General features: G+C 44.0%; 2 protein-coding genes across 2 annotated transcripts in view; both read left to right on the forward strand.

Moving 5' to 3' along the window:
- The first annotated feature begins 442 nt into the window (after window positions 1-442).
- Window positions 443-7,559, forward strand: gprin3 (GPRIN family member 3). Its single transcript, XM_027032530.2, has 2 exons — window positions 443-745; window positions 4,603-7,559. The coding sequence occupies exon 2, from the start codon at window positions 4,683-4,685 to the stop codon at window positions 6,885-6,887; it is 2,205 nt and encodes a 734-aa protein (XP_026888331.2). The 5' UTR covers window positions 443-745; window positions 4,603-4,682; the 3' UTR covers window positions 6,888-7,559.
- Window positions 7,560-14,389: 6,830 nt separating this feature from the next.
- Window positions 14,390-23,648, forward strand: part of zgc:154142 (uncharacterized protein LOC555481 homolog) — a 23,616-nt gene continuing 14,357 nt past the window's right edge. Inside the window, 8 exon segments of the mRNA XM_035531582.1 lie at window positions 14,390-14,537; window positions 16,972-17,105; window positions 17,781-17,874; window positions 19,952-20,092; window positions 20,418-20,515; window positions 21,558-21,690; window positions 21,799-21,978; window positions 23,073-23,294. Coding sequence (XP_035387475.1) covers window positions 14,390-14,537; window positions 16,972-17,105; window positions 17,781-17,874; window positions 19,952-20,092; window positions 20,418-20,515; window positions 21,558-21,690; window positions 21,799-21,978; window positions 23,073-23,294 — 1,150 coding nt within the window.

Here is a 23,648-nt window from a genome sequence, read left to right on the forward strand (position 1 = left end):
TTCCTTCCTTTGTCTTCCTTTTTCTTTTTAGTATAATGTTGACCACTTGTGTGCAACAGAAACCTAACAAAGATCATAGCAGCCTAGCAGAGAGTTTAAGAAAATAACTACCCTGATGCCATCCACTGAGGTAGCTGTGTGTGCACAAACCTGGTCGTTTGTGCAACAGTCTAGTGAAGCCTGTTGGCTTAAATGTTCATGTCCCTTTTTCCATGTCACTAAGCTGATATATTCCCCACAATTCACTGACAGCCATTTGGAAGCTGACTTGTTTTTGCCACTATTCGATGTACTAACTTTATTTCTTTGGCGTGTAATGTCCTGGGAAAGTCTTGGCATCGTCATTCCACCGTGGGATTATCGCAGCGGCAACGCAGTGCGTGTCCCCCAAGAGACCGCTCTCGCGCAAAGGAGCTAGGACAGTCGCTCTCTTCGTGCGGGTGCAAGTTTGGCGCGATCGTTTTCGGCGACTTTGCAAACGTGCCGGGCTCACCGGTTCGGTCTCGCTGAGACAAACAAATCGGACCTTATTCCGTGTCCGCTATGCGTCAACCAGTAACCCGCGTTTGACCCAGTTATTATTCCCCCATCCGATCGACCTGTCATTCTAGCGCCCGTGGAAGGCGTGGTTCCGTGCCAGTGCCGCGCGGCTGAAATTCTTTCATTGATATTCAGTTGCGTGTCCCGCGGAGGAGAAGCGCAGTGAACCCGAGCGTGCGATGAGGCTGAGACAAAGACGGACCAGGTAAGGTCTCCTGTGCGTGCGTTCTGTATGTTAGCGCTCGTGTGTGTTCTCGAGCAGCATGCCCACTGGTCCCTAATGATCGGTTTGTTCGCAAGGTCATCGATAGGTTCGATTTCGCGTGGAGGGTTTGATTATTCCGGTTGTCTCGCTGGATGCGGTCGTTCAGGAACCCACACGACCGGTTCTGTTAACACTTTATCGTTATATTGGACTCACAGTGTCACAAACTGGCAGTGGTCACTGCGCGTTTTAATGAGATCGAAGTCATTCTGTGTTACTGGACCAGTTCATGTTCCGCTTGGTGCCAGTTCGAGTGTGACCCGCATACAGTAGCGCTGTGCGCGCACGGGCGCGCGCCTACATTTAATCAGTCTAAATTTAGTACTGATTTTGATGCTCGTCTTCTGAAGGAATATATATCCCGAATGCAGAGGCTGCAAAGTTTTCATTTTATTTGTATATAATTGTATTACGTATGTATGACTTTGTGTAATGTAGCTGAATTGTGCATTTGTCGCAATTAGAGACTGATCTCTGCATCCTGTATCTCCAGTAAGTGCTGCTTGGAAAGACGTCTGTTCCTTGTCTCGTAGTGAAATATTGTTGCGAGACCCATCATTTTCACACACCCCGATTCCTAAGCCAGCACCTCAGAGAATCCGATGCCCTCGGACCTTTTAGTGAGTAATGATAAATTGTCTTAGTCGCATCTCTAAAAGTGGGGTCTCCTTTTCAAGTGATGGAATGCATCGCTCCAATTCTCGCTGTATTATAGTTATATATACCTAGTGTTGTGTCCTGTTTTAACGTCAGTGTTTCCTATGATTAAACAAACTGATATTTGTACGATTTTTTAGAGATATTTTTTAAATCCTTACTTCTGCCAAGGAACGTACCAGCTATTACTGACCAAGCACACGTGATCTAATGGTTATTTAGATTTCTATTTTATTGACATATGCTTTACTCTTTGTTCTGGGCAGGACGCAGGACCCAGTAGTCTTAACGCTGCTGAACAAGAATTGCTTAAATGCAGTTATTTTAATAACTACATAATCAAAACAACGTGACATGTCTCTCGTGGGATTTACTGTTTCTGTGCAGTAAAAATATTCCAGTCAAAACTTTATTGTCCTTAAGGCATAACTGGTATAACGATCTGGATTAGAAGCCGTCTCTCAGTAGTAGACGTGTGTGTAATTGTTTTCTGTCAGGTGGATTTTCAGTCTCTTGCGTCTCTATGGCTTCTTTCTTACTGGCAAAGGCTGATAGCAAAAGTTGCCGTGAACAGGCCTGATGACAAATTTTCCTATAAAATGACACACTCAGTATCTAGTATAGACCATGCAAATACACTGCACTAAATGACAAACATTTGACTATTATGGCGCAGACTGTAGCCTACTGCTCTTTAATTGCATAAAGGTGTCTAAATGTAATACATATTATCAAGAATACATCTGTCTGTAAGTAACACTGTCCCAAGGTCACCCTGTGCCCGCTCCCTGTGTTATAGCATGTCCTGTGCCATGATCAGGACCCAGTGTACCATTTGTTTATCATCTTCTGTGTATGTTTTGTGGAATTGTGGAATTTACATTCACGTTATTTACATTTACATTTATGGCATTTCGCAGACAATCTTATCCGGAGCGACTTACAAAAGTGCTTTGTCATCTACTCACAGAATATAATGCGGCCAAGTACAGCAGGTTACAGTCAAATTGAAGCACTAAACTAGGCTAGATACAAGGGTCAATTCTGATACATGCAAAAGACACGCAAAAGACATGCAAAATGGGCACTAGTGCAATATGTGCTAGAAGTGTTCAATTAATCAATAATAATGCAATATTTCCATAAATGCAGGATTCGTGGTCATTTACATACTCCACAAATAGATTGGTCTTCCGTTTGATGACTGCAAGGGACTCTGCTGTCTGGACAGTCAGTGGAAGTTCGTTCCACCGTCTGGGATCCTGGACAGAGAATAGTCTCCATGCTTGTCTTCCATGAGACTTCAAGGATGGCCATAGTTACGTTTTGAGGTACTCGAGGTTCAGATTGGACCTTGACCACTGACCTCATGTATGGAAGTGCAGGCCCATTTTTGGCTTTGTAGGCAAGCATCACGGTTTTGAATCTGATGTGAGTATCTACTGGGGGCCAGTGAAGGGAGCGCAGCAGTGGAGTGAAATGTGTGAACTTCAAAAGATTGAAAACTAGTCATGCTGCTGTGTTCTGGACCAGTTGTTTTGATGGCTCTTAGAGGTAGTGTGGCTTTGAGTTCACAAGAGATTGCACAAACACACCATAGCTTCCTATGAGAGAAAGCGCTAAATCCTTCTCTAGTTGGAAAGGAAAAATGTGCATGACCAACAAATGTAATAATTATATTCAAAATACTGCACACCATGACACATTAACGCAGATTCAAAGGATCACAAGACTTATCGCTATTGTAGGATGTGACAGTGTAAATTCTACAGAACTGTGTCTCTATGGTTCAGCCCTAATCATGTTTCTTTTCATGATAGCTTAAATCAACCAGAGACAGAGAGAGAGACTTACAAGTTAAAGCTGACAGGAAACATAAAACGCTCTGTGTACACTGTTCTGAAAGGGTTTGATGAAGTGACCCTGCAGTTATCTGCTGATGAATCTGTTATGGTTGTATTCTGTCTCCTATAAGCTCAGATGTTTTAACCATGTTCTCGGCTGATGAGTCTGTTACGGTTGTATTCTGTTTCCTATAAGCTCAGATGTTTTAACCATGTTCTCGGCTGATGAGTCTGTTACGGTTGTATTCTGTTTCCTGTAAACTCAGATGTTTTAACCATGTTCTCGGCTGATGAGTCTGTTACGGTTGTATTCTGTTTCCTATAAGCTCAGATGTTTTAACCATGTTCTCAGCTGATGAGTCTGTTACGGTTGTATTCTGTCTCCTATAAGCTCAGATGTTTTAACCATGTTCTCAGCTGATGAGTCTGTTACGGTTGTATTCTGTCTCCTATAAGCTCAGATGTTTTAACCATGTTCTCAGCTGATGAGTCTGTTACGGTTGTATTCTGTCTCCTATAAGCTCAGATGTTTTAACCATGTTCTCAGCTGATGAGTCTGTTACGGTTGTATTCTGTCTCCTATAAGCTCAGATGTTTTAACCATGTTCTCAGCTGATGAGTCTGTTACGGTTGTATTCTGTTTCCTGTAAACTCAGATGTTTTAACCATGTTCTCAGCTGATGAGTCTGTTACGGTTGTATTCTGTCTCCTATAAGCTCAGATGTTTTAACCATGTTCTCAGCTGATGAGTCTGTTACGGTTGTATTCTGTCTCCTATAAGCTCAGATGTTTTAACCATGTTCTCAGCTGATGAGTCTGTTACGGTTGTATTCTGTCTCCTATAAGCTCAGATGTTTTAACCATGTTCTCAGCTGATGAGTCTGTTACAGTTGTATTCTGTCTCCTATAAGCTCAGATGTTTTAACCATGTTCTCATATATTATTCAGATGGACTCTGGTCCTGGTGAAAGCTCCTTCTGAGAAATTCCCGCCGACATTTACTCAAATGTAGATCAATGCAGTACAAACACTATCCTGATTCCCCCTGTTGTCTCATTTGTTCTTGAGGTTCTTGTGGGTTTGTCCTTTTTAAAGGGCAAATTACATTTTTAATGATTTATACTTTGTTAATTAAGTATAAAATAACCAGTTAATCATTTTATACAGAGAGCACACATTATGTGGTTGAAAGTGATGATGTCATAGTGTTTAATTCTGCTTTTTCAGATCTTTATTACTTTTGAACAAATATGTAAATATTTTATGTCTAAACTTTGTGTTCTCTCTGTGCTGTAGGAGGGAACACAGATAAACCTCTGGGATAGCCACACTGGTTTTGGAAAACCAAGAACTGAAGTCCCTCATTCTGTTTCATAATGGGAACTGTCCCTAACCCCAAAAGGACTGTTACTGTTCAAATGGTCCCACAACTGTCCGATACAGATACCTCTGGGAACAAAGAGGAAAAGTCCAAATGGGACCAGGAATCGAACTTAAACTTGAACTGGGATTGCTCTTCTGCCCAGAAAACAAATCCAGACCAGGATAATATCCATCTCAAGGCCTCCAGAAAAGGTTCTGCACATGTCTTAGAAGGGGGATCCAAGTCTCCAATGTCTGAAGGTGGAGGTCACAAAACCCCCGAGACCCAGGAACATCAGACAAACCCGGAGCTTGACCTGGATGTGTATGGGGCTGAGAAAAGGCGGGAGGATAGCAGTGCTAGTTCACTACCGCTGCCATGCCTTCCTGCCAGTGTGACCAGCCCGCCATCTCTAGTTATGTCACCAAAAGCAAAGGAAACACATGACAAAGTTTCTAAAACAGAAACCGAAGAGGTGAAGCCTGAGCCCAAAGTAGCAAGAAGGCCATCGCTGGTGGAAACCAAGACATGTACGGACGCAGCGCACAGTCCAAAGCCAAGCGGCACTATTCAGCCCAACTTCACAGTCCCTACAGGGGCTTTGCTCCAACACAATGCTCTGAGCAGCACCAGGAACTCAACCAAAAACACTTCCCATTTATCCGAAGTTAAGGATTCCGGCTACATTATGAGCTCAGACGGAGATTTGACCTCCAGCTTGGGTCTGATGGAGCAAGTACCCAGCCTGGCCAGAAAAGCCCAAGGGACAGTTACCTCCAGTGGGTCTAAATCTCAGGTTTCTAATCCAGCTGAGGCCTCTCAGGCAATGTACAATGCAGAGAAACCTGAGACAGATGTTATTGTTTTACAACAAAACCAGAAACCGCCCACACCCATTACAGAGAACGACTCTGAACCCATAGTGATCTCGCCAGCTTCTCTTGCCAATATTCCAGACCCAGTAGACAGAACTCCGCTCTCCCTGGACAGCACGACTTGCTCCTCTCACACTCAAGTGACTGATGAGGCAATCCAAACACAGGGAGGTGCCTCCGAAGAGAAAGAGAAGAAACACTGCAAGATGTACCGCGAGGCATCCACCATGACACTGCCAGCAGACTGTGGCGATTTACCCTGCCAACTACATCACGACGTGGAGGTGCAGGCTGTGGCTACAGTCTGCAGTCGAGCTGTGGAAACCAGCCCCTGGCTTTTCCCACACCCACCCAGCCAGACACTCACGCCTCCTCCGACGGAGGGAGAGAAGCTGGCAGTGGTGTACAGGATGGCCAGTGCGGAGGTGCCTTCGCTTGTCCCTTCACAGATTCTGATGGGAACTACAGCTAGTGTGTGTGGTCACACCATCATACCAATACGGAAGGACGTTGCTCAGGTTGACAGTGTTCTGGTGCACACAGATGCAGCCTTACAGCAGGAGTCCATGCTTGGCGCTAAGCCCAAAGAACCTGGACCTCCTCTGTCAAATCCCCAGAAAGGATATTCCCTTCTTCAACCAGTTTACCAGATCAACATTGAGACATGCAGCCAAAACAAGCCTGTGACCGATGCTGGCTGCCAGGGTCCAAGTGAGCCAGCCAATGACTCCGTGAGACAGGACCTCTGTGGGTCTCCGGCCACAACATCTGTTCTCTGTCACGCAGCTGGTCAGTCTGAGCATCCGGCCGTGGTTCCTGCTGCTAAATCCGCTCTATTGCGCACCGACCCCCAGCCGGCACCGGCAACTGCTTGTGTGACGACCAGTGAAACCAAAGGTGCAAAAATCCCTCCTGCTGCATCGTCGAGCTCCACGCCCGCAGGCAGGAAGAAGTCAAACAAAAACACAAAGCAGGGCAGTGCCGTGCTGGAAGGAGGAGAAGAGAAGAAGAGGGTGCAAGAGAAGGCAGCCATGCAGACAAGGAGCGTCCAGGACGTGGCGTGGGACGAGCAGGGCATGACGTGGGAGGTGTACGGAGCCTCACTGGACCCCGAGTCACTGGGCTTCGCTATCCAGAGTCACCTTCAGTGCAAAATTAAGGAGCACGAGAAGAAGGTCGTTGCTCGGGCAGCGCTCAGGAAATCCGTGCCAGGCGGTGTGGCGAACTCGCCGTCGGGAAGAAGGAAGAAACGAAGACAGGCTAACGTCTTCAGGTCCATGTTCCAAAACGTCCGACGACCCAACTGTTGTGTGCGCCCACCGCCCTCGTCCGTGTTGGAGTGAGAACGGCAGATCAGTCATGCTCTCACATTCAGGGTCCAGTTACGGAATATTCCCTGAGGCTGTTTCAGCACAAAGCATGATGGAACTACCCCCATTTTTGATGAGGAATGCGCAGTATTTCAAATCTGTTGGTAATATGAGTGTTAGAAGGTGTTATTAGAGAAAATATTTTTAGAAAAAACTCACTATGTTGGCAGTAAAGTTATAACAGTATTTAAAGTGATATGGCAATAATGAAACTCAATATACCGATGAGGATGGAACCTCCTGTATTTAGTTGTATGCATGTATATTTGTTCCAATGGCCGTATTATAGTCTCCCATTGTGGGATCCACAGTTCTGCACTGCACTGATTATCAGATGAAATACCACCATTGAACTTTTTACAAAACTTTGTGAAGTTGAATCAGATCCATTATTGTGCTCTCAGTACACTAAAAGTGTTTGGTGAATATTTGATTGACATTTTTGTGTTGGTTCCTTTTACGTATAACATGCATTAATTGAGTTTGTTTCTGAAGTTTTATAGAGTTGATATAACTAGGTTGGTGCTTAGTCTGGATAAAGTGTTAAAAACAAACCCCCAGTGTGCAGTGGTCATTGTCTTACTCCTAGTGAACCGAACCTGTCCACATGCCGCCATCTTCAGCCGTAATGTTGCCGTTTTAATATTAAAGTCATCAACAGAATGTTTTGTACCCTTGATTTCTTCTTTTTTCCCTGTAAACAGTGTATTTCTTCCTTAATGAGGTATGATGTGCATCAGTTAACATGATGTAGTAAATTAACAAAACAAACAACAGCAAAAATAGTAATGATATTACACCTTAAGGTGTGTGTGTATGAGGGTGTGTGTGTGTGTGAATGCTGGTTTGATCCTACATTATCGCTCACAGAGCTTGACTGTCTGTTTTAAAGAATTATCTGTGTGTTTTTACTGGTTGTTGAGAGGCACAATCATTGTTTGATGTGACTGATGGACTCATTTCAGCAGCAGACAGAAATCATTTCATGAAGCAGATCACAGAGCTGTTTTTGGAGGTCTTGACCTCTACACAGAGAGAGAGAGATTGAATTTGGCAGCAGGGTTTTTCCTTCTTCCTGTCTCTGAACTGTCTCTCTCTCCTTTTCTCTCTCTCTCTCTCCCTCTCTCTCTCCCTGTCTCTCTATCTCTCTCCTTCTCCCTCTCTCTCTCCCTCTCTCTCTCTCTGTCTCTCTCTCTCTCCCTCTCTCCCTCCCTCTCTCTCTCTCTCTCTCTCTGTCTTTCTCTCTCTCTCTCCCTCTCTATCTCTCTCCTTCTCCCTCTCTCTCTCTCCCTCTCTCTCTCCCTGTCTCTCTCTCTCTCTCTCTCCCTCTCTATCTCTCTCCTTCTCCCTCTCTCTCTCCCTCTCTCTCTCCCTCTCTCCCTGTCTCTCTCTCTCTCCCTGTCTCTCTCTCTCTCCCTCTCTCCCTGTCTCTCTCTCTCTCCCTGTCTCTCTCTCTCTCCCTCTCTCTCTCTCCATCTCTCTTCCTCCATTCCTCTACTCCTTCAGTTTCATCTGCTTTCATTTCTATTCAACCATTCTCTTAATTAGCTCCTGTTTCAATATTTAATGTCCTCCCCCCCTTGGTGGTACAGTGTCTTGCACCAGTTTGAGATCTTTGATTAGATTCTTGCCATAGGCCGTGTTTAACTCGACAACACAGCTCGCCAACCGCTGCGCCGCTCGCAAAAACTCCATCTGGCTCTTTGCCCTATTCACTGAAGGCCATTTTACTTTCTGTGCTGCATGTTTTGAAGATTTCAGTTCAGAGTGTATTACAGTTTGCCTGATGTGCATTAATGGCGAGACTCTGTGTTTGAAGGAGCTTGTTTGATGAGGGTGTGTCAAGGATATTTTAAAGTGGGGATGTATGTGTAGTGGCACCCAGAGACAGATCAGACAGATCAGACAGCGTGGGGTTTGATGTAAAGAGTTCACAGTGTTTATTAAAAGCTTGATTCATCCTGATGGCAGGGAGTATGTTTAGAGATCAGATCTTGTAGGAATGTGCAATAGTCAGTTCCAGACCCCAAACTGAACTGGCTCCTCTCTTTGAGAGGAAGACCTCACTACATCGTCGTGCTGCTGCTGCGTGCATAAGTGACCGTGTGCAGGGGCAGGAACTGTACAGAGGGAGACGCTCCTTGCATGTCAGTTTTGGGAGTTTGCGAATGTGTTTGCCCCAGTAGTTGTTTTGATTTCGGCTTGACCTCATCACTTGAAAAGTACTTGAAAAAGACTTTGAAGTGCCGTACCTGATGTGCCCTTGTTGTGTATAAATCTACTGTGTAATCTATATCTGATCTAATTGATTTGTAAGAATTTTTCTTGGAAATCTGTTGTACCCGTCATATCAATTCATGTGATACTATTTCCTTGGCACTGAAGTCATTATTCTCATGCATTTAACCTGAAGGCAGTACACATGAGTATCCGAAGTGTCTTCCTCCGTGCAGTTAAGTATGGTGAGCAAAGCACTGACCTGAGCAAAGATAAGAAAAACACAATACTCTGAACATGTTCCTCCAGGCAGGAGTGTGTCAGTGCACGCTGAACAGTTGTTTCTTCACTCACACTAAAGAACTGAATAATTTTACATTACAGTGTTTCCCAAAAGCATCATAACACAAAGAAGATTTTAAACGGCAGAGCATGTGCTACACTGAAGTCTTTCTCACTTAAGATGATAGTAACTGTGCAATGCTTTTAGGAAACGGAGCCCTGAACAGGAGTTCCACTTTAGGAGTCATGGCTATCTTGTTGAGGTTGACAGTTTACAGTGTGCACGATCCTCGGTGACTGTCATGCAGCAAGACAGGACAGACGCTCGCAGAACAGTTTATTTATATCACAAACAGACCAGGTAAAAATCCAGAAAAACTGTCCAGAATGGGCAAATCGAAACCAGAGCTAGGCAAAGGCCACGGCAAAGGCAATAGAACAGGGGTAAATAGCAAAGGCAATAGAACAGGGGTAACAGGGCTAACAGGCATAATGGGGTAACATGGATGAGGCAATACTCGTAGAAGAGCTAGTTACAGCAAAAGGTCAATACACAGACAAATAGGCAAGCACACAACGCTCGATATGAACAGAAACAGACAATTCTTCTCAGTTTGGGAGCGTGAGAGAAGCGTTTATATAGGAGACATATATATAGAGATGATCTGCACAGAGGATTCTGGGACATGTAGTGTGTGGCAGCTCTAGAGGGCTGCACAACAAAGATTTACTCGTATCAAAAAAGGACAATATGTTTTGTAAGTATGGATCACATTTCATATATAATGTCTGTTGTAATGAGATTTGCATTTATTAATCAGCTTGTGCATGTTCCAAACTACAGGAATCCAACAGGGAACAGTGTGTGTTTAAACTACAGACATCAGGAGAGCTAAATCAGACCCATCCCAGAATGTTGGACACATTTGTGCTGTTTAACTGCTGCTGTGTTAAACTGGTGGAGCTTTGGCATTTTCTCTGAAGGCTGCATTCCTCATGGATTCCTTGTCCTACATACATTAGTGGTACAGTGAAGAAATGTGTGTGTGTGTGTGTGTGTGTGTGTGTGTGTGTGTGTGTGTGTGTGTGTGTGTGTGTGTGTGTGTGTGTGTGTGTGTGTGCACATGATTACAAATACACTTCCAGCTATCACTTGCAATTATTACTACACTACCTGTTCTTACTAACCCTTGTGTAATACGGAATGTTTTGCCAGTCAGAATCCCTGCTGGATTACAAAGCCGTACACATACTGAGTGAAGTCACTGCACATGGCAGGGTCAAGGTCACCTTCTGCTGGATCATTAAGGTCTGCTTTATTCCTGCTGACAGATGCAGTCATGAATCACTGGTACCCCAGTAGAGAGAGCTCCAAAACAAACCTCACCACAAACCTGTCTCTCTGCGTCTCTGTCTCTCTGCGTATCTCTGTGTCTCCCTCTCCAAAACCAACTAATAAGCTCCATCCAGCTAGTGCTCAGATCTTCCCCAGTGCTCACACCTCCACAGATCTACACAGGGCAGTGGGAGCTCAGTGGTGAAGGTACTGGACTTGTAATTGGAAGGTTGCCAGTTCAAGTTCCACCACCAAGTTGTCACTATTAGGTTCCTGAGCTAGAGCCTTAACCCTCAATTACTCAAGTTGTATTCAGTCATAATTGTAAGTGTCTTTGGATAGAAGTGTCAGGTATCAGACAGCCTCCTGGTGTTTACTGAGAGCCCTTGCCTGTTGGATCTTCTCAGCCTGCCCTTATGCAAACATGGCTGGAGTTTCTTCTGTGGTTTTGTCACTGTATTCCAGTCCTCTTATTTTATAAAGTCAGTGTATGATCATTTAATACAGTTTGATATTTGAAACAGTTGCCCCTGAACAGTTTATTGGCTTGAGTTTGGATTTCGTGAGACCTAACTTCTTCACTGTTCACACTCAGTGATCTTTTGGACTTGACATGGACGGTAGGGTTTCAATTCCACAGCATCTTATTATGAGCATGAAACCAGCCTGAACAGCAGCTACTGCCCTGTGTGGGAGGTATTTTCAATTCTGCTTACTGCGTGCCTTTGCGTCATTGTCCAACAGTGCTAGGAGACAGCTGAAGGGTTTTGCTTCTCCCTTGCCTTCAGATTTGACTAAATAGTTCAGTCACTCAAGCTCATTAGCGTTGCCCTCTGCCCTAATGCTAACGAAAGCCTGCATTGTGCCGCTACTCTGCAAATCACCTCTAATCTCCAGCATTGGAGTGCATGGGCTATGAGATGCATGCATTACCCACCACTCCTTCTGTGGTCAGCACTGGGTTTTGGGAAATGCGGTCGCAGGACTATCTATTCTCATTATCCACGTTTTGAAGAGGAGATTTTGCTATTAGTCAAACTCCTGGTCGGCTCTTATTAAAAGTCAAATTAAAAATCCACAAATTGTTTCTGCATGACAGACTGTTGTCTTCTGCTCACAGCTGATTTCATGCTGAGACTCTCACTGGCTTCTCCTAATGAAATCCTGTTAATATGGTTCTCTCTCTCTCCTCAGAGTGCTGGGCAGCAGTAGCCCCAAGCAAAGATGTCAGGTGACTGCAGACGTCTGCATACCAACACAAAGCCTCACAGCCAGTGGTATAAACCTGACATTGATCAGGAACAGAAGTCGGTATTTGCAGCAACAGAATTTGAGGCAGTGCTGCACCAGAAAAGGTTACCTGTTGAATCATGTCCATGGTGCCATTATAGTCCTATACCTATACGCTGGCATGCAAATGTTTGGGCGAACCTGCTCATTGTTTTTGTTACTGTGAATAGCTGAGCATGCAAAACATGACTTGATTTCCAAGCGCATAAAGACGACACATATCTTCAACATTTTAAGCAAGAACGCATTGTTATTTCAATCTTTTACAGTGTCAAAAAGAACAAACAAAGGAGTAGCGTTAGCAGCAGACGTTTTGGCCCCATCCGTGGCCACAGTAAACTCTTTAAAGCCAGCCAAGAGTCTCCACAACTCATCTGGGGGAATCCCTCCATTCATCCTTGAAAAAGTCTTCTAGTTCACTGAGATTCTTTGGCCGTCTTGCATGCACCCTTGAGGTCTCTCCACAGGTGTTCCAGGATGTTTAGGTGGGTGGACTGCGGGGGCCATGGCACAACCTTCAGCCTGCGCCTTTTTCGTCATAGACAGTGTGATGTTTGCTTCCAAAACTGGCTGGTATTTAACTCTTTCTCTCCCCTACCGGTGAAGTGTTTCCCATGCCACCGATTGCAATACAAGCCCAAAGCATGATGGATCCACCTCCGTGCTTAACAGGAGGTGAAATTCAGCTCCCTTTCTTCTCTGCACATGCCTGTGCTCATTATGGCCCAGAAATTTCCATTTTAAACTCATTCTCAGCTCATGGAACTTGTTTCCAAAATGCAATGTTCCTTTGTTATGATGAATTTTGTGGTAAGGATTTTTTTCTGGTGAATCTTCCATGAAGGTCATATTTGCGCTGGTGTCACTGCACAGTAAGAACACTACCACTCCAGAGTCTGCCGAAGCTTCCTGCAGAGTTTTCTTTTGCAGTAAAACTGGGGTTTTGATTCGATTTTCTCTTGGAGTGTCCAAACGATTGCATGGTACTCCATTACTTTTTCCCACTCAACATTGTACAAACCAAAACTAGTATGTTGATCTTGCTTAAATGTCTTTGGAGAACAGCACATCTTCAACTCACTTAACTATTCACAGTAACAGACATTTTGACCAGGGGTGCCCAAACATTTGTGTGCCACCGTATCTGATCCTGTTCTTAACGATTAATAGCAACATAATCTGATGAACCCTGCCATTGGATTTCTGGATGATTCCAGGCATATGTGGCACATTTGAAGTCTCAAAGCCAGGTCTTCCAGTCCCCAGACCAAATCACCTGCTCTCTGGTTCCACGTATCAAGCTATTAAACCGCCATAATTGAGAAACAGCTGAGAAACATTGAGAAACAGTTGTTCTGGGGAAGGCTAATTTCTATCTCAAATGAGGCTCACAAACGCACTGATTAACATAATAACAGTGGGGAACCTCAGATAACGAGGATATGGGTGAGGCGGTCGCAGTGCTAGTTAATGCTAACCTAGCCTCCCCGTGTTTATGGGAGCTGCAAACAGCCCTTAACCTGTGCTCCTCTTATCATAACAAGATAGTGAAGTGAGAAGTGCATCTCGCCTTCAAACTGCTGCATCAGTCGTATACAGCGCCTGCAGGCATTCCCACAGCGCCAGCCACACACTTCTCTTTAAAACACATGCAGATAGCACCGACGTGTTTGAAAGCTGCCAGCAAAGCCTCCTTCAGCGGGTCAGGCAGACAAACGTGCAGTGACTTGATTAAAAAAGAAATCCTCGGAACAGACAACTCTTCCGGTGAAATGGCCATCGAGTCAGAACTGACAGCATGCATCTTGCTGTTCTGTTCCCTGAATTCATCCCCAAGGCAGCAGGAGAGAAGCCAAAATCGAGCACATTAATTTGTTTTAGACTTGCATTATGAATGTGTACCAAATGTTTAAAATAAATACTAAAAAATAAGCACTACATGAAATGTGATTTAAGATTTAAACAAAGGGTTGGGGGGGGGGGGGTACAGAAATGGTCACAATTCATGACAATTTAGTAATATTGACCATCACTCATCTGCCATTTCCATAAAGATATGATCATAAGTCATGATACTTGTAAATCCAGATTGCACTACATAACATTACATATCATTGATTTAGTACACAGAAACTCCTGCGCTGGTATCAGTGTAACGGTTATGACTGATAGCGGCAGAGATGACTTGCAGAAACTTGGGCGCTGCAGAGGCACTCTGCTAAACTCACCAGAGAACAAAGTGCTGCCTTACAAAGGTCGCCAGCACCCAGCAGTTATAAACATGGGACAAATACCTCTGGATTCGTAAAGACGACTCCCGCAGAGACAAGCCCTGGTCCTCTGAGTCGCCATGGACAAAGAGAACCAGAAGGGGACATCCAAGGAAGATCTCAGTGTGTTGGAGAAGAGTCTAATCCTTCTCGTCCTGGCCATGACTGCAACGTGCATTGGCCTGGTTGTGGTCTACATCATTGAGAACAACAACAGAAGTGGAAAAGGTGAGGAACACTTGCAGTAGTCTGAAGGCACCCCGTGGGAAACACTTACTTATTTTATCATTTTTTGGGAGTAGATTATGACAGGAGACTCGTCGGCTTGGAGAGGAGGAATTGTGGGTAACTGTCAGGTGCAGGAACCCCATGGACATATCATATTTATGTCAGATTTATGTAAAAACAGTATAAGACTAAATCTGACATATTAGCTCCTCAAGTAGTGACCTTGTATGACCTTCATCAAAATGTATCTGATGTATAAAACCCTGAAGTCAAGCTCTGAGTGATTCCATGAATATTTTGTTTGTTTGTTTGTTACTGTTTGTTTACAATGAGCACCCCTACTCTGTGATGTTGACTGCACTATAAAGACTGACATTCAGTTAGTTCTCTACCATAAAAACTAAATACCTTGCTAGACAAATGGAAGTTTAGCGAAAATCTGAATATATTCAAATGACTCAAGCAAATCATAAAAAGTTTGATTACAGTGATAACGTGGTATTTTTTGAAGAAGCATGTAATAGCCATGTTTGAAATACTGTCATACATTAAGACTCAAGTCAGGTACCAACTAAACAGTAAAGTGATACTAGCTCTTTAATTACTCATAGAGAGGACGACTGTTCAGTGGCATTTGGACTATGTAGACCAACTGTCCTTATGTAGCTTATTGACTGCATATCATTGGTCATTTGATTTATCATTACAGCCATTGTGGGGGGTTTTTCTCGCTCACATAAATTGACAGAGAATGACGCGTTTAATTACTTCAAAAACTTGCAGAGAGTTTGTCCTACACTTCGGTGCAGACGTCAGTTCTGTTCCCCTTCTCCCCACTTTCTTTCTTAATGACACCAAAACATTCCCTCATCTGAGGGCGAGGACGAGGGTCACAGCAGGTCACAGCAGGGTTAGCAGGCTGTCCATGAGGTGAAGTGGAGTGGTGAAACTTTCAGAAAGTTTAATGGATAACGAAAATTATGCTGCTGCATTCATCTACTGTCTGGCCACACAGCAGTTTGAGAGAGAGAGAGAGAGAGAGAGAGAAGGACGCAGATGTGTGTGAGAGGTCCATTCTATGTAGGTTAGCTTTTTTTTTCGAGAAGCATAGGTAGACTGTTCTTAAGAGACCCATTTTTAGCTATCGCTTTCTCCATGACTCTGTCGTGTTTATTGGCGTGTCAATTTGAAAGTGAACTTTTTACGGTCGTCACGTGAACTGAAATATCACTTTTATTACTTCTTATCCATTTACATTTACAGCATTTTGGCGGATGTCCACGTCCACAGTGACTTACAGAAGTGAGTGTGAGTGTGAATCCTAAACAGACCTGCTGCGAGAGGACACGACGTGACATTTATTTGGTGATTAAATGGGCTTTGCTGTTCTTTTTGGACGTTTCTGTCCTCAGCCGCGATCATCCTTCCTTCGGTTTGCTATCCCTGCAGTACCCTATATTTTCACTTCTCTACCAGGGCAGACAAAGATAGTATGGAACACCACGTAGTCTCCCAGAGACCCATGTCACACGTTATCTTCCTGCATGGCTAAATGTGGCCCTTGTAACCACTGTCACGCACCTCATGAGGTGTTTACTCATTGTGATGGTACGTATTTTAACAAAGTTGATATTTCGCTTAAGCATTGCTGTTTATTACAGTGTAGGATACAACGCATTTCCATTATTTTATTGAGATTGTTGCTTGTTTTTGATAAAGCCGTGTCGTTTCTCCCTTGTGGTTCCTGCAACACGCCGATGAGTTTGGAAATCCTTCCCTCGAGACCCAGAGCATCCTGTTACTGGACCGCTAGTTCAACAGAATGCCTTATCCTTCAGAAAGACGGGGAGCATATTGAGCTATACCCATCACTGACCTTGGCCTCTTTAGCTAAATGTCACTTCATGGTCTAGATTAATGTATGTCATCACTTTCTATAATGGAGAGTAGGAAACTACGTTCACGTTAACGTTTAAAATGAATCAGACTACATTTTGTGTGGAAGAGTGAGATCTGGTATGTCATCATTTGGACAGGTTCCGATTCTACGATGAAAATTTTGAGCGTGTAATTAGACTCGATATGAACAGAAACAGACAATTCTTCTCAATGTGGGAGCGTGAGAGAAGTGTTTATATAGCATTATTATACAAAATGGAACTCTAATTGAGCTTTTTTCCTTACTGGTAAGATAGCAGGGTTTACTGCTAATGTATTAAGCTAAACTAAATGCTGAATATCAGTCTTACAGTTGTTGTACAAAATTATGAACAATACTTATGAATTCTGTTGTTTTTTTTACTACATCACAAAGCAACATTTTAGATTGCTGGTAATATTTCATTTAGCACGGTAACAAGCAGGTTTCTGTGGCGTAATTAGTTTCTAGGGGTTTTGGCAATGCGGGTCTGATCGTCCTACTTGCTCTTGGCAGAGGTGCTGGTATCAGGGTGTGGACACCCAGTGCAGCTGAGTAGTAACACAGGGGGCTTCACCAGTGGGAATTACCCCAGTAACTACGACGATGGCAAGAGCTGTACCTGGCTCATCACTGTGGAGAGCAATAAGGTAAGCGCTTGGGGCAACAGAACGGCTGGAGGGGTTTCAGTGAAGGCAACAAGAGCTCATTAAACTTCAGATTTCAGAGCTATTTACAGCAATCAACAGGGATTCTGGTGGCAGATGGGAGCTTGGAGAAGATTTCATCAGTAAGGGCCCGTATATGGCATGCTCAGTCTCCTATAGTCTTTCATTTTATTCTTCTCTGAATCCCAGACACAAATGTGAAGATACAATTTGGGATTATTCAGCCTTTTATAGACAATAATGTGAAATCAAGGAATGATAAGGAGAAAGGTCATTAACCCGGAATAGTGAGAAAGGTCATTAACCTGGAATAGTGAGAAAGGTCATTAACCTGGAATAGTGAGAAATGACATAATATACATAACAAAGGAAGTGGTAGACATCCATCTCTCTGCTGTTTAAAGTGAAGAGAGAAAGTGTGTGTGTGTGTGCACGTGCGTGTGTGTGTGTGTGCGTGTGTATGTGTGCGTGTGTGTGCGTATGTGTGTGTGCGTGTGTGTGTGTGTGTGTGCACATGTGTGTGTGTGTGTGTGTGTGTTTGTGCATGCGTGTGTGTGTGTGTGTGAGACACAGAAAAAGAGAGACGGATGGAGACAGAGGTTGATTGTAGGTTGAGGTGTGTCAGGTGTGTCTATGTAAATATTCCTGTGTCTCCAGGTAATCCATCTGTGGTTCGAAGACTTCTCTCTGGAGGATTCCCTCACCTGCAGTGCAGATTCCCTCACACTCCGGGATAACGTGGGCATTATTGGTGAGAATCTGGGAACGGTTTCACTCATTTATAAGGACTAACGGGAGTGTAGTGGAATGAAAAGGTCTTTACTGCGGCAGCAAAGGAGAGAATTCCTGACCTCGTGCATCCATCACCTTCGCTGCACACGTCTGATGAAGGAGTGCGTGGTGTGATCTCCTCCCCTCTGGAGCACACGCTGCACTCTCTGTATTCACACACAGGGCTTGCAGGGACTTGCAGCTTTCCAGTTTTCCTGCTCAGAGGAGTAGGCCTTGACGATGAAAATGTAACCTCCTATAGCTCATTGTGAAGGACATACTGTGCAGATTCCAGGCTGAAAGATAAGCAAAATTAATGCTTCATGCATTCACACTAGTTGTACAAGCCTACGTAATGAGAATGGACATGCATGCAAGGTTAGAGCCTTGTGGCATGAAATGTCCTGAATAAAATGGTGTCTACATTTTCTATTTCTAAAATGGTGTCTGTCCGTGGTTGAATGTTACAGTGCTGTGATAGTTTTTCTGTGTGTGTGTGTATGTGTGTGTGTGTGTGTGTGTGAGAGAGAGAGAGAGGTTCCTTAAGACATCTTATTTGAATATTGATAATTCTTAAAGTTTTTAGAGCAAGTCCTTCAGTCAAATTAAGACATACACACACACACACATACATATATATATATACACACACGCATATACATACATACACATACATACACACACATATACATACATACACACGCATATACATACATACACACACATACATACACGCATATACATACATTCATACCCACATATACATACACACGCATATACATACATACACACGCATATACATACATACACACATAAATATATATGCATACATACATGCATATACACACACATACACATGCATATACATACATACACGCATCTACATACATGCATGCATATACATATATACATACATACTCGCATATACATACATGTATGCATATACATATATACATACATACTTGCATATACATACATACACACATACACATACATACATACACACACACATAAACATACACACATACAAATACATGCATACATACACACACATACATACAAACATACATACATACATACACATATATACATACACAGGCATATACATACATACATGCATATACATACATACACAGACATACATACATCCATACATGCATATACATACATACATATATACATACACACATATACATACATACTTGCATATACATACATACACACACATACATACATCCATACATGCATATACATACATACATACACACACATACATACATGCACACACATACACACATGCACACACATATATACACAGGCATATACATGCATACACACACATACATACATCCATACATGCATAAACATATATACATACACACGCATACATACAGACACACACATATATACATTCACACTCATACACACACACATATACATACACACGCATGTTTCCTCCCTCCCTGTAGCATGAGTGTCCTCCTTGCTCCAGAGCTAAGATAACATGTGCATGTCACGCCTGAAATTGACCCCCACCACACGCAAGTCTCCCTGCCTCATGGGCATTCTGGGACAGATACAGTGTTCCACATTGAACCATGCTGGAGCCACGGCAGTAACATCACAATCCTTTTAACGGTGATTGGCTAATCCCACTGAATGGTTAAAGGTTCTGGAGAGTGAGATGTTTCCTTTAATGCAGCAGTAGGTCAAAATAAACCACAAGCCATCATTTATTAAGTCTGTGTTTCACTCTGATGCTTTTCTTAAGTTTTTCTACTTTACAGTGACTTTCCCTAAAGGTCTGCCCCCATTTTGAATTTAAAATCAGTCACTCTGTGGTTAAACATTGTCAAAAATCCATTTCTTTTTTTTCTGTCCATATAACCTTATAACATTCTTATTTATATCCATCATTATACGAATGGATTCTTGTGTTCACACCATTGCAGGGTCAGTTTTCCCAAACCCCAGCTGAAGCAGCGTCCCTGTTCCAGGAAGGCACAAGGAGTGTCTGAGCGTAGACCTCTGCCTGATCTGCCATTTTGCTTCTGCAGGAAAGTATTGCGGTCCTTCTAAGCCCAAGCCAATAGTGTCGCTGGGAAACAGTTTGGTGGTGCACTTCGACACCAACGACAGACGCACAGACAGAGGATTCAGAGCCTTGTACCGTGCCGTGCCCCCTGACACAACTACAGGTAGTAACGCAAGAGACTTCTCATAATGAGGTGTTACTGGCCCCTCACAGAGGAACAGTTCCTAGTGGAAAACAGAGCACCTGCCTCCATTCTGAATGACGCTGTTATATCAGCGTGAAAAAAAAGAATAAAAGTAAAACATTCTCTCCCCAGCATGGGGACTGGCGGCGTGCAATCTGTGCCTGACCTGGCTGACCTAGAAACCAGGGGGCCACATCAGCGGAGAAGACGGTGAGGGCGGGGCTTAAAACGGCTCATGGGTGTCATCTTGCTGAACGTATCTCCTTTTTCTCTCTCTCTCTCCTCCCCTGTCCCTCGTGCCCAGACATAGTCGGCGCTGGAGGTCTTCTGCAGGGTGACCAAGGGGAGCTGAGGACCCCTGGCTTCCCGGAGCAGAGCTACGAAAATGGAGCTCTCTACCAGGTATTCTGGGATAGCCTCTGATGCACCAGAGCCTCTTTCTCTCTCACCAATCTGGGTTTCTCGTCCTGCCTCTCTTTGCTAAACCCACTGGTCTGATGCGTGTACGGGCGTGACCGCACCACCGCTGGCGTGAAGCATCCATGAGCCTCATGCTGTCCACACTGATTCTGTTTGTTATTTGGGCGTGTTTGCCTGCAGAGTGATGGTTACAGTTGAGTGAGTAGACCCTGCAAAACCTATTAGCTAGTTCAGTTTGGCTCCAGCCAGTGTATCCAGGAAAGGCTTTGGGGAGAAGGCTGTGATGAGAATTGATGAACAGTTCAGACGTGAGTTTGTTTGATCATGGACTCCAGATTCTTGGGTCCCTCCCCAGTTTTCCACTGCTCCATCTGCCCTGGCGGTAAGCCCACCTCCACTAATCTGCAGCCTGTCTGTCCTCCCCCAGCATGGCAGACCAACACACGACAGCATAAGGATGCGCACGGATCCGGAACACAGGAAATGCTGTCATTGGTTTGTAGTTGGCCAGATATTTCTGTGTGCTTGAGACAGACAGACAAGCTGCCAGACAGAGAGAGAGAGAGAGAGAGAGAGAGAGAGAGAGAGAGAGAGAGAGAGAGAGAGAGAGAGAGAGAGAGAGAGAGAGAGAAGGAGAGAGTGGCTCTCTCTGTATGTAAATGGAAGACAGATTGGTTGCGTAATTAAGGAAGTGGGCCAGCCTTCGATCCCTGGGTGAGATTTGTTGTATGTAGACAGATCGCTGTCTGGTGCTGAACAGGACAGTCTGTTACTGCAGCTACTTCCACAGCATCTGCTCAGTGTCTGACCTTTTGTGCAGCAAACGATTTTATAAAGACTCATTTGGTAGATTTTGCAAAGTTCTTTCATATAGATCCAAAAGTTGCTGTTGAGATTGTCCCCTTGAAAATGTCCCTTTGTTGTAACACAGTGAGTAATTACAATGTGTGTGGCGTGATGCGTCCAGCGTGTAAGTGCTGTGAGAATGTTTGAGAAGGTTGATTGTTTGTGTGTGGGGCTCTAGTGGAGGGTTGCTGTGAACGTTGGTGACAGAGTCCGGCTCACGTTCATGGACTTCAGCCTGGTTCCTGATGTCTGCGGTGACTTCGTGGACGTCTTCGATGGACTCTCAGATGGTAATAGTTCACTTAAACTGGGTGAGTCTAGTGAAACTTAGTTCATCAGCAACATCCAGCCTTTACCAAGAATGTCCTGAGCAGTCACCATGACAACGAAACAAAAAAACAAACCGTCATTTGTTTCAGGTCACTTCTGTGGAAACAAAGTGCCTGCTCCTGTGGTGTCCAACAGCCATGAAATGGTGGTTCGTTTTAAAAGTGACTCTACCTTGACAGCCAGAGGTTTCAGTGCAGCCTACAGTGTGGCCAACACACCACCTGTCACTACCACCCCTCAGCCTTCTAAGACCATGCTGGAAGCTGAAGGTTAGTGTTGAAGCAGCTGAACATTAATCAGAAGTGAATCGCCTCTCGTTCTCATAACCCACAGTTACTTTATGCTGGTTTCTTGGTTCTGGGAGACATATTTTTAAATGGCTTTAAATGGCTTTCGTGAGATTACCCAGGAGGCTTAGAGCAGAGAGAATCAGGAAGCATGGAGTGTAGTGACAGACTGGAAGACCACTACGTAATGCCACAAATGATGCATCTTCATATCAGACTCCCATGGAGACCAGTGAGCTGTGATGTGATGAATCCAGTCTCCGCTCAGAAAGAGCTGTCCTGATTGCTGATTTCCTCTGTACTTCCAGAGAGTTTTTTTTCCCTGCCCTCCGCCTTTGTCCCTGTGTCAGTGCCACCTCTGGATTACGGATCACCTATCACCTGGATTACGGATTACGGATCACCTGTCTGTTGTCACTACTTCATGCCACTAGTAGCTATAAATATCACAGAACGTTCCTGCTTTGCAAAGTCTTACATTACATTATTATTATTGTGCGTCACGTTTCCACTGACCTAGTTTGGATCATGTCTTCATCTTTGTTTAGGTTGCTCCTCCCAGTCCTTCAGCTCATGTGTTTTGTTTTACTCTACCTCAGGAGACATCTCTGTGTGTTACAGGAATCTTAGTTTTGAAGAAGTGTTGTCATTCTCTTCTATATGGTCTACAGTCTTCAAACTCAGTCCTTTAGGATCAACAAGACAGTCCACATTTTTGAGATGTCCCAGTCCCTAGGACAACCCCACCAGACTTTCGGTCTTATTGTTTGCTTAGCTCAGGTAGTGTGTAGTGCGTGAGCTGGAACAGGGAAAAAATCGTGGATTGCCCAGGAGTCCCCAAAGACTGGACAGATAATAAAATACACATAAATGACAGGGTCATGAACTACATTAAATGTTTTAGCAAAAACCAATAAAGCTCAGTTATTGAGTGATTATGTGCTACTTATTTTTTCACAGATAATGCTCCTGAGATGGGGTTTATTCAGAGAGTGCATTATGGTGTAAAAGTCATTTGCATGAAGGCATCAATCATACATAATTCATATTCTGACGTTCCCCTTTTCTTTCTGCAGATTCCGGCTGTGGCTCCCTTGGAAATCTTTTTGGATGGAAAGGCGAGATCCACTCGAAGGGTTTCCCTGATGCATATCCCACAGACCTACTTTGCTCCTGGAACATCAGCGTGGCTGAGGGCCTCGTAGTCAAGCTGCACATCACAGACCTTGCAATCGTCGGAGAGGCAGGCCAGTGTGGCCGAGACCACCTGACCGTCTCCGACTGCCAGCAGTCGCTGGGTAAGACACGCCCCTTTTACTCTGTTATGCTGGGCCGTTTTTAAAATCTGTTTAGTGCTTTAAATGGGCATGAATGTCATTTTGCTTCAATGTGTAGTCAAACAGCACATTGATTCATTACAGTACTTTACAATAACACAACCTGTCCGCAGTCAGGTTGATTCGATGAGATCCACTGTTCTCTAGTTTTAAATGAAATGATAACTCTGGGGTCAAAATAAAGAATGCCAACTTTAATATAAGCCTATTTAAATGTGTATTGTTGATAGCATAGAGGAGCTACAAGAGTCATATTTAGTACATAGGTCCCTCCCAACACTGCTCAGCTGTTTATCGATAGACAGGAGCACTGAC

The sequence above is a fragment of the Electrophorus electricus genome, chromosome 11 (assembly GCF_013358815.1).
Source record: "Electrophorus electricus isolate fEleEle1 chromosome 11, fEleEle1.pri, whole genome shotgun sequence".
Classification (NCBI taxonomy): Eukaryota; Metazoa; Chordata; class Actinopteri; order Gymnotiformes; family Gymnotidae; genus Electrophorus; species Electrophorus electricus.

Coding starts and splice junctions, on each gene's coding strand:
- gprin3 (XM_027032530.2), top strand. CDS start 4,683: ATGGGAACTGTCCCTAACCCCAAAAGGACTGTTACTGTTCAAATGGTC.